General features: G+C 33.9%; 1 protein-coding gene across 1 annotated transcript; it reads right to left on the reverse strand.

The window, feature by feature from the left end:
* Positions 1 to 522: 522 nt before the first annotated feature.
* Positions 523 to 3,920, reverse strand: MagR (Iron-sulfur cluster assembly 1 homolog MagR). The gene is made up of 3 exons (XM_089639731.1): positions 3,787 to 3,920; positions 2,359 to 2,707; positions 523 to 2,044 (listed from the first exon to the last, which is right to left on the reverse strand). The coding sequence occupies exons 2-3, from the start codon at positions 2,648 to 2,650 to the stop codon at positions 1,941 to 1,943; spliced, it is 396 nt and encodes a 131-aa protein (XP_089495857.1). The 5' UTR covers positions 2,651 to 2,707; positions 3,787 to 3,920; the 3' UTR covers positions 523 to 1,940.
* Positions 3,921 to 11,516: the final 7,596 nt, after the last annotated feature.

Below are 11,516 nucleotides of genomic sequence, written 5' to 3' on the forward strand. Positions count from 1 at the left end.
TGCATAATTAGTTATAAATCACAAGACTACAGTATCATGTTTACACAACTACATTATGTTACAAAGAAATTTAAAACTACATCTAGAGTAAATCTGAATACATGAAATGACAAGGTAGGAACTTCCAACATACAATTTTCAAATATTTCATTGTAAAACATACATAAAATTTTCTTCAACCTTGTATTTTCACTATTTCAATGGAGAAATCATTAAAAACTCCAGGGCAACATGGAAGAAAAATACTACATATTTTGAACATTCGGTTATATACAAGCAAGTATTTTACTCAGTATTAGCCACTTGAGCGATGGCTACCCATATATGGGTAGGTGATTTTATGAATTATAAATTTAACTTTTTTTTATAAAACTTAAAATATGTGTTAACGGTGAAATCTAGGTGGATTAATTGGCTTTAACCGCAGTAAGCAGTTTTTCTAGGTGGATTAATTGGCTTTAAACCGCGGTAAGCAGTTTTCTAGGTGGATTAATTGGCTTTGAACCGCGGTAAGCAGTTTTCTAGGTGGATTAATTGGCTTTAAACCGCGGTAAGCAGTTATCTAGGTGGATTAATTGGCTTTACCGCGGTAAGCAGTTTTCTAGGTGGATTAAATGGCTTTACCGCAGTAAGCAGTCTTCTAGGTGATTGGCTTTACACTGCAGTGAGCACTATTCTAGGTGGATTCATTGGCTTTAAACCGCGGTAAACAGTTGTTTCTGTATTAATATTTGGAGGTATGATAATAATTAAATCGAAAACCAAACACCCGGAAATCTAAAAAGATTGGATCGGAGTGGCTAAAAAACTGTATTGTAATGACTGTTTTTATTAAAACAACCTTAATAACTTTTTTCCACTAGTTTATTTTTTACCGCACCGGTTTCACTTTACAACAGACATTTTCAGACAGGTTGTTTTTACCGCACCGGTTTCACCTTACAACAGACATCTTCAGACAGGTTGTTTTTACCGCACCGGTTTCACCTTACAACAGACATCTTCAGACAGGTTGTTTTTACCGCACCGGTTTCACCTTACAACAGACATCTTCAGACAGGTTGTTTTTACCGCACCGGTTTCACCTTACAACAGACATCTTCAGACAGGTTGTTTTTACCGCACCGGTTTCACCTTACAACAGACATCTTCAGACAGGTTGTTTTTACCGCACCGGTTTCACCTTACAACAGACATCTTCAGACAGGTTGTTTTTACCGCACCGGTTTCACCTTACAACAGACATCTTCAGACAGGTTGTTTTTACCGCACCGGTTTCACCTTACAACAGACATCTTCAGACAGGTTGTTTTTACCGCACCGGTTTCACCTTACAACAGACATCTTCAGACAGGTTGTTTTTACCGCACCGGTTTCACCTTACAACAGACATCTTCAGACAGGTTGTTTTTACCGCACCGGTTTCACCTTACAACAGACATCTTCAGACAGGTTGTTTTTACCGCACCGGTTTCACCTTACAACAGACATCTTCAGACAGGTTGTTTTTACCGCACCGGTTTCACCTTACAACAGACATCTTCAGACAGGTTGTTGTAACCAATACAAAATTAGAAATAAACTTCACTGTGGTTGATCTTTAATAATAATAATTTTTATTCCAGGCTGTAATTAATTAATGCAATTCTTTGCACAGAAATTATTATAAGATTGAGAACACCTTAAATTAAATAGTGAGTATTCAAAACTATGTTTAAATCAACGGATATATACATGATGAGTGTTAGATTCCTTCCTACGACATTTTAAATTACAAATATGAAGACTCCCTAAAAACACATGCTCTAATAGGTATTTAGGAGTTTTTGAAAAGAAAATGATGAAGTTTTTAAGAAACGGACAGAAATTTCAAATTGAAGGAACCTATGTATGTAATAATAGAAACTACAATTTAAGTAAAGTAAAAGGGCAGGTACGTTTTATATACTAAATGACTCCCCGCAGCCGCACGTTCCTTTGATGTTGGGATTGTTGAACACAAATTCAGCTGAAAGTTTGTCTTCTACGTAATCCATTTCAGTGCCTAAAAAATTAATTTCAAAGATATATTGTATTATTAAAACTCAAATTTTAGAAAGATACATAATCATAAATGTTTTAAATCTTGGGATATTTTCTAAAATGCTGGTCAATACATAATTATGCAGCACTGAGTGATTATTACTTATTATTGATGTCTAATTATGCAGCATTGAGTGATTTTTATTTATTATTGATGTCTAATTACGCAGCATTGAGTGATTATTACTTATTATTCATGTCCAATTATGCAGCATTGAGCAATTATTATTTATGTATAAATGTTGTAGTTTTGCAAGAAATAAACACAATACTTACCTAAGAGTGAAAGTTGAGCCTTTTTATCAATGATAACGGTGACACCATCTTGTTTGACTACTTCGTCCAACTTGTCCTTCTCTTTGGTGAAGTCTAGTGTGTATGATAGGCCGTTGCAGCCCCTCTGCTTGACTCCCACCTTTAGGCCAATGAAGCCCTGACCCTCGTTCTTGACCATGATCTCCTTGATCTTATTGACGGCCGTGGGGGTGAGCGTGAGGGCGGCGCGGGAGGGCAACATCCTCTTCTTCATGGCGCGGACCGTGGCCGTAGCCACCACTCTGGTAGCCATCTTGCTGGACCTTTTCTATCCCCGATATTGGTTGATGTCTCCTCTCGAATGGGTCAACTAGCAAAATAATAAAGTGTTATCAAATCAGTAACGCCTACTTCACATGAGGATAGGACAATATTGTATGGACCCATCGTCCTAGTGTGAACAGAAGTTTGGTTAGACGGCAGGCTATCTCTAGGAAAATGTCATACGCCCACAAACATCCTTAGACAAGACTGTAGGACAATAGCCAGTCACTCCACGCATACATATATCGGATCTCACATTTTGGCTTAAAAATGTCACATAAATGGAACAATACAAAATATCTTGGTATAAAAGACCTATTATTTTTCGCGAACTCGCTTGTAATGCGCGTCGTTTATTCATTTTAGCAGCTCACCGCATTTGAACTATGGTCGAATTGGTGTTTTGTCCCATTGTCTGGTCCTGCGCAGTTGAGTATGTTCACAGAGCTAGGACAGGACAGTATTATATTGTCATGTGTATTGTCCACATGTGAACTAGGCATAAAGGTTTCATGCCCAAAAAACGTATTATTTGTATATGTAATGACCCTTTTCATACAAGTCTTCACACTTTTCAATATCCTGTAGAGGTTTAGAATGATACCATCTTCATAACGCGTTTTCGACATTGTGCATGAATTCCTTAATTTTTTTAACCTGCACTACGAAATATGCTGTTAGATTTTGTCAGCTTCCAACAGCTGTCCCACTTATGCATTTACAATACATGCACCAACATAAAAATAAAAGACAGGTGATGATAACATTTGATTTGATGTATTTAATAAATAAAAACATACGAAGACTAGTATGTTCATTCTTACACTTCGTACAGTTGATCTATGATCCAAATCTAATATTATTACATAAATATTAAAGTACATTCTAAAATTAACTGAAACAATGTTAGCTACGTATTCAATAACGTACCGTTGACATAGTTGAGTATTTATTGATTTCAAATAGTATAACGCGATATAAAAATACTTTTGTTTTTCTATTTCAATAACAAAAACTGCGTATAAGTGAAAAACTTGTTTGGTACAGGTTATGTTTATCAAATCTTAATAAGGACAATTTACAATACGTCTATAAAAATTACAATGCAAATTAAACATGCTTTACCTCGGTTTACTTTAACTGCCAATATTTCTAACCAACCGAGCAAGTAATTATATTTTTTACAAATGTAACCTTCATTTTGACATATAAACTTCAATTTAGGAAAAAACAAAGATTAGATAAAAGATAGAATGTGCTATGCTAGGGACTAGGGAGGGATACGTACAAACACAGAAAAGAAGTGGATGTTGGCAGAGTGATGGGCATGATTGAAAAATTTTAATCGAAACATCAAAAGCATCGAATTAATCGCTACGAATCATACTCATCGGGGGGAGGGGCATATGCATAAATCAACTATCTGGCATATGCCCAGATAGAGCGATTTTTGTTGAACGACTTTTATTGAACAAAATATCGTTCAGACGAATCAATTTATCTCGAACCGATTTTGATAATCAATATGGCGCCAAGTGAAGTTATCGCTGCGTGCGTCCTTATGATTTCGGACCTTTTACGCAATGATATATATAACACCCATAGTGGACTAGATCGCCAATCACCCTACCTCCCGTATAGCAGCGCCCGTAGTGATTTGAAGAGCCGATCCGCCATCTTGTAAAGGTCAGCCAGCGTAATTTGCCTGCTTGTGTACAATGGAGAATTGGTTTATCAAGTTTAATTAAATATTAAGGATTGGAGACCTGTTGTCAAGCGGACCACCATGTTGCCGGCAAAGCTGGACCAGGATGTAGCCGCAAACATCGATGTCGGCCAAGAAGCGCCTAGTGCCTAGGTGCTGGCCGCAAAGCCGCCTTTGATTTTATTCAAAGGATTTCATTTTGAAAATTGTCTGCTCTGAACAAGTCTTTATGAAGCAAATGTAGGTCTATGTGGAAAATCAACTTTTTTAAATAATCAGGTTCCGATTGCTTAGGTAATATTGCCTACAACTTTTTATCTACATTGATTTGTTTATATTTATAAGATATATATGTACTGTATAATGTTTTATTTACATTCATTTTAGGAAAAGACTGATATAGGCCTACCGTTATTCCAATATTTAATGTGAGCGGTAACTTATGTTTGCATAAGAAAGTCACTCCCTATCAATTATTACAATACATCTGTAAATCCTGATTTATTTACGTTACCAGTCTTAAACCTGTAACTATATGATTATGACTAGGCCTATGTCTCATGTGACTATATACGTTATTGCAGCATATTGTCTTAACCCATTGTAAACTTTCTAAGTACAACGTAAAAGCAGAAATCATTCAAAACAGTATTTTTTTTGGTACTGGTATTTTGTCTTAAACTAATGTTTAAGACAATTTTTTTATGCATAGCACAAAGGGTAACAATTATTTTATAAGCAATAATTATTAGCCTGAAACACTCATCCACATTGAAAAATCTCCTGATAAAAGATACATGACGCCAACGCAACAAATAAAATAAAGTTGGTTGTTTTCAGGTGAAAAAATATAACAAGCAGTAATTTTTAAATGAAACACTAGTATGTATTGAATTATTTCGCGGATAAGAGATAAGCCGCCATAGCTCAGTGGTCAGAGCTGTCGACCGCAAATCGAAAGGACACGTGTCCCGTTGGCGTCATCAGGAGATTTTTCAATGTGGACGAGTGTTTCAGGCTAATAATGATTGCTTATAAAATAACTGTTACCATTCAAAACAGTGTTTATTAAACTTAGTTGTGTTGCTTTGAAAAATGAGTGTACATATTCTAGTTTCTAATAAAAACCCAGAAGCCTATCCCGTTAGAATATAATACGTCATTTTTTCTCTTTTCCCAATTCCCCATCAAACTTTTGTCAAATCCAGTCCTTTTTCTTTCATAATAACTTATTTTAATATATTTGGCAAAGGTTGAGTCCTAAAATGATGGTGCGGTATGTATTAAAACCATAATTAGAAAAGCCTTTTGTCACACATTCCGTGAGTCGGTTAGTAATCCATTTATTTATTTACTAATCATATACTCAATATTTAATTAGAAATATAGTATACATTTCATAGAGAGATGTTTAAACAAATATGTTCTTAATGTACGATAGAATGTGTAGCGGTTATGTCACCGCTTCTAGGGTCATCAAATCATAACCAGACTGCACGAGTCAAACCGCTGAGACAGCAATCAGTCTTACGAAACTTCAATAATAATATCGGTACCACCATACGTAGACTGCTGACTTGCATATAGGGTGATGCAAACGCTCATACAATAAACCGAGTCAGCGGTCTTGCGGGTTCGAAGTCCAGACGCTACCCCAACCCGTGGCAGACGAGAACAAAGGAATCAGCAGCTATACCCAGTATAAAATACTTGAGTATTTTGGAACCAGGTATTTTGGAGATTTGTCACAAGTCCAAAGTACCGCATGAAAATACCTGGTACTTTTACTGGGTACGATAAATATGCCTCACCTCTAGGATATTTATGGTTTATATGATATTTATGGTCGTGGTGTGAGTAGTTTACTGGTTTATTGTTTATATGTTGTTTATTTATGGTCGTTTTGTTCGTTCCAAAGCATGTCAAATGTCAAAATTACAATATTTTCAAACGTGAAACCGCAGGTGCAGGGGGGTATAACTCCGACACTTTTTTGGTTTTTTGATGACGTCAGTTCCAGACTATCCAATGAAAAGCCGTCCTGGTTTGATCTCTCACTCTCTCCCGTGTAACAGAGAGAGAGAGGCTACGCTCCATTTCCCCCGGAAACAATGTGACCAATGTGACGCCATTATTGCGTCATGGTTGCGTCCTTCTGACAGATCGTGACAGATTCAGATTGTTTGCGTGAGTGGTTTATTTATGTTGTTTGCTTTCGTGAATTCATGAGTTGTTGTTGTGTGAAAATGTCTAAAATTATGAAGCTGTGTTGTGTGTACAGACAGACAGACCACTCGTCATAAATACCCAAAATACGGAAGTTACAAAAGAAACAAAAATGCCAAATGGATCCCTTCGAAGATGCGCACTGCTGACTTTAAATCTACCCAGCATTGGTAGTTATGCAGATTTAAGACAGTATCGAACCCGTTATGACGAAAATACGTTATGAGTGAATATCCCTTTGTTTGTCTTCAGTGTTCCATGTAATGTGTAACTTAATTTCACCTAAGAATTGAATTTACTTTTAGACCCCGTCCGCGTTCCACCAGGACGGTGTGATGTCATAAAAGACCATAATTACTTGCAATATGATATGTTTAGTTCAGGAACTTTGGTTAACCCGATAAATATGTTTATTTCAGAGCTTGATAACATCTTACCGGGTACCAGCGGTGTGTTCCTTCTGCCAAAAAGATCATGGAATATTACAAAGGTAAATCTGTTCTATGTTACTTGTTATCCAATATGCAGATCTTTTCTTCCTTTCCTCTTACCACTAAGATCATTTTGTTTTCAGAAATCAGTGTTCCTGTTCCTGTGGGACCCAGCGGCAGTAATTCAGCCGTTACACGGAAACACAATGCTCCTCTGCGTAAGAATATTTATAGTTTTTTGTACACATTTAAGATGTGTTTTGTGCTCATGAATTCTGTAAGCATATTATTTTTTGAATAACTTCATGACTAAATCCTCAAATTGAAATATTTAATAATTTAAAACAATATTAGCGACTCGAATGAATATTTAAATCAGAAAAAGATTTAGTCGCAGACTTGGTACAAATTTAAGATGTGTTTTGTGCTCATGTTTTCTGTATTCATATTATTTTTTGAATAACTTCATGACTAAATCCTCAAATTGAAATATTTAATAATTTAAAACAATATTAGCGATTCGAATGAATATTTAAATCAGAAAAAGATTTAGTCGCAGACTTGGTACAAATTTAAGATGTGTTTTGTGCTCATGTTTTCTGTATTCATATTATTTTTTGAATAACTTCATGACTAAATCCTCAAATTGAAATATTTAATAATTTAAAACAATATTAGCGACTCGAATGAATATTTAAATCAGAAAAAGATTTAGTCGCAGACTTGGTACAAATTTAAGATGTGTTTTGTGCTCATGTTTTCTGTATTCATATTATTTTTTGAATAACTTCATGACTAAATCCTCAAATTGAAATATTAAATAATTTAAAACAATATTAGCGATTCGAATGAATATTTAAATCAGAAAAAGATTTAGTCGCAGACTTGGTACAAATTTAAGATGTGTTTTGTGCTCATGTTTTCTGTATTCATATTATTTTTTGAATAACTTCATGACTAAATCCTCAAATTGAAATATTTAATAATTTAAAACAATATTAGCGACTCGAATGAATATTTAAATCAGAAAAAGATTTAGTCGCAGACTTGGTACAAATTTAAGATGTGTTTTGTGCTCATGTTTTCTGTATTCATATTATTTTTTGAATAACTTCATGACTAAATCCTCAAATTGAAATATTTAATAATTTAAAACAATATTAGCGACTCGAATGAATATTTAAATCAGAAAAAGATTTAGTCGCAGACTTGGTACAAATTTAAGATGTGTTTTGTGCTCATGTTTTCTGTATTCATATTATTTTTTGAATAACTTCATGACTAAATCCTCAAATTGAAATATTTAATAATTTAAAACAATATTAGCGATTCGAATGAATATTTAAATCAGAAAAAGATTTAGTCGCAGACTTGGTACAAATTTAAGATGTGTTTTGTGCTCATGTTTTCTGTATTCATATTATTTTTTGAATAACTTCATGACTAAATCCTCAAATTGAAATATTTAATAATTTAAAACAATATTAGCGACTCGAATGAATATTTAAATCAGAAAAAGATTTAGTCGCAGACTTGGTACAAATTTAAGATGTGTTTTGTGCTCATGTTTTCTGTATTCATATTATTTTTTGAATAACTTCATGACTAAATCCTCAAATTGAAATATTTAATAATTTAAAACAATATTAGCGATTCGAATGAATATTTAAATCAGAAAAAGATTTAGTCGCAGACTTGGTACAAATTTAAGATGTGTTTTGTGCTCATGTTTTCTGTATTCATATTATTTTTTGAATAACTTCATGACTAAATCCTCAAATTGAAATATTTAATAATTTAAAACAATATTAGCGACTCGAATGAATATTTAAATCAGAAAAAGATTTAGTCGCAGACTTGGTACAAATTTAAGATGTGTTTTGTGCTCATGTTTTCTGTATTCATATTATTTTTTGAATAACTTCATGACTAAATCCTCAAATTGAAATATTTAATAATTTAAAACAATATTAGCGATTCGAATGAATATTTAAATCAGAAAAAGATTTAGTCGCAGACTTGGTACGAATTTAAGATGTGTTTTGTGCTCATGTTTTCTGTATTCATATTATTTTTTGAATAACTTCATGACTAAATCCTCAAATTGAAATATTTAATAATTTAAAACAATATTAGCGATTCGAATGAATATTTAAATCAGAAAAAGATTTAGTCGCAGACTTGGTACAAATTTAAGATGTGTTTTGTGCTCATGTTTTCTGTATTCATATTATTTTTTGAATAACTTCATGACTAAATCCTCAAATTGAAATATTTAATAATTTAAAACAATATTAGCGACTCAAATGAATATTTAAACCAGAAAAAGCTTCAGTCGCAGACTTCGTAATCATTTAAAATGTGTTTTGTGCTTATAAATTTATTTGTTTCTTTCTGTTATCTTACTGAAATAAAATAAAAAATACTTTACAACATGTAACAAAGTTTTTGATTTTTCTTACAAAGCGCCGTCCTGAGAAAATGTGCCGTAAGGAAAGATACCTTATAGCTCATTTTCGCAGGACCGCACTTTGTGAGTTAGAGCCTTGTCGTCCTGAGAGAATCTGTTAACATTTCTAAAATTTATTTTTAAAATAATATTTTAGGCTGATGAATAGCACAATATTGTCTTCCCTGGGTGCCTACCTAGGTAAGATCATATTGTCTATGGCCGCGCTTTTTTTTTTTTTTGTTTCCTCTACTTTGCTGAGTGGTTTGTTTATGCCTCAATTCTGGATGTGACGTCATCGTGGACAAAATTTCTCCCCACTAAAGGCCGAAGTTATCAATCTAGTGATTGGTTTATTTATGCGCAGGTGGTATATTTATGGGTGAATCCAAAACGTTACGATCATCGTAGTTGTTTTGGATTGAGGGTATTTTAACAAAATATTATAATGAGTAACTCAGAGAGTCAAGAACCGTGTGCAATTAATAGCGTTAAGACGCCAATCTCTGAAAATATTACCAAACCTAAATCTGAAAATAATATCAAACATCCAAGAAAACTTAATTGTGATGTATCTCGATGGAAATCTTCAAAGAAAAACAATAACTATGAAGACACAAATTATTTGTCAACATTTTTATTTTTAGTGTTCATGAGCTCAATAGTTCTCGCGATTATTCTTTTCTCCAAATACAAGTTGATATGTACAAATTTAATCAATACAGAGAGTGTTATTGAGAAATTAAGTTTCCACCTATACGGGCAAACTGGAGCAATTGATAACCTCAAAACTGCATTCTTGTCCAGTGAACTCATTAAAATAATTCCTTTTGTTGGAGGAACGGGACAAGGGAAGACTTACGCATCACAAATAATTGCAGCGGACCTCAGCGAGGGCAGTGTGCACTTTCTGCTGAAACAATCCTTAGACCAGAAGAATGCTTTAAGTGTTATTGGTAAAAAGGTTAATCAATGTAACTACACTTTGATAATTATAGATGATTTAAAAATTGATGATATAGTTGAATCTACAAACTTTGTGTCAAAAATCCTGACTGATAATATTATAAGAAACAAACTTGATATTATTTTAATTTTCAATACAGAAACGGTGAGTTCTGACTTAGAAAATGTCCAAATTAACTCAACATTTTCCGGTATTATCCATTCCCATCTGATTAATTCAGGAAGACCAATTTTTATGACTGAATTTAAAGCAATGGAGAATATATACACAAGGATGTGTGCCAGAGATGCGTTAGCTAAATATTATATCGAGCCATCGGAAGAAAATGTAGACAGGCTGATGGAGATGGTGCAAGCTAATGTGGAGGGGTGCAAAGGCTTATTTTCCAAAGCACCCCTTCTATATAAAAATGAATTTTAATAAACCATCAATCATACAACAGAGGGCTAACTGCTTGCATTACGTCCTGAAAGACCATCATGGAGATTGTGTTATCTGACTTTATTGTTGTAAAAATGTACCTACTTATACAATTAAATACGATTTTATGTGAGAAATGTATTACTTTGATCAGCATACACCCACAATTAAGTCATCTATGAATACGCTGAACATATTTGTAATCACAACTGTGAGTAGTGGTCTCGGACTGGCAAGCCGGAGGTCGCAGGCTCAAATTCCGGCTTGTGCAACTAAATTTTATTTGACCCATTTCACAATTTAATCATTTTAAATAATATATAGTATATTTGTAGCACATTCCGGAGTGGAAGATACTCTCAGTATCGTCCTGGTGTAAGACCACCATGCAAAATATAAACATTGTGAATACTTAACTTTATATTTCTTAATAGTTGCTAAAAAAAAAAGCAGCTTTGACCATAATTGGTGACCAGATCGGAATAGCCAGGTACTTCCCCGCCTCACACCATACCCCGATTGGGGATACCAAGTCTCACTGGCTCCAGATGGTTAGGAGTAGTTGGGTTCAACATTCAAAAGTAAACAGGGCAGATATAACGTAATCTCCACAAAAGTGAACTTGTTACTTGTTTTTATCTTGGAGATATTTACGTT

Source organism: Hesperophylax consimilis, chromosome 1 (assembly GCF_061612785.1).
Source record: "Hesperophylax consimilis isolate HC1 chromosome 1, BYU_Hcon_1.0, whole genome shotgun sequence".
Classification (NCBI taxonomy): domain Eukaryota; kingdom Metazoa; phylum Arthropoda; class Insecta; order Trichoptera; family Limnephilidae; genus Hesperophylax; species Hesperophylax consimilis.

Coding starts and splice junctions, on each gene's coding strand:
- MagR (XM_089639731.1), bottom strand. CDS start 2,650: ATGGCTACCAGAGTGGTGGCTACGGCCACGGTCCGCGCCATGAAGAAG. Junction 2,045..2,358: donor GGCTCAACTTTCACTCTTAG/GTAAGTATTGTG, acceptor TTAATTTTTTAG/GCACTGAAATGGATTACGTA.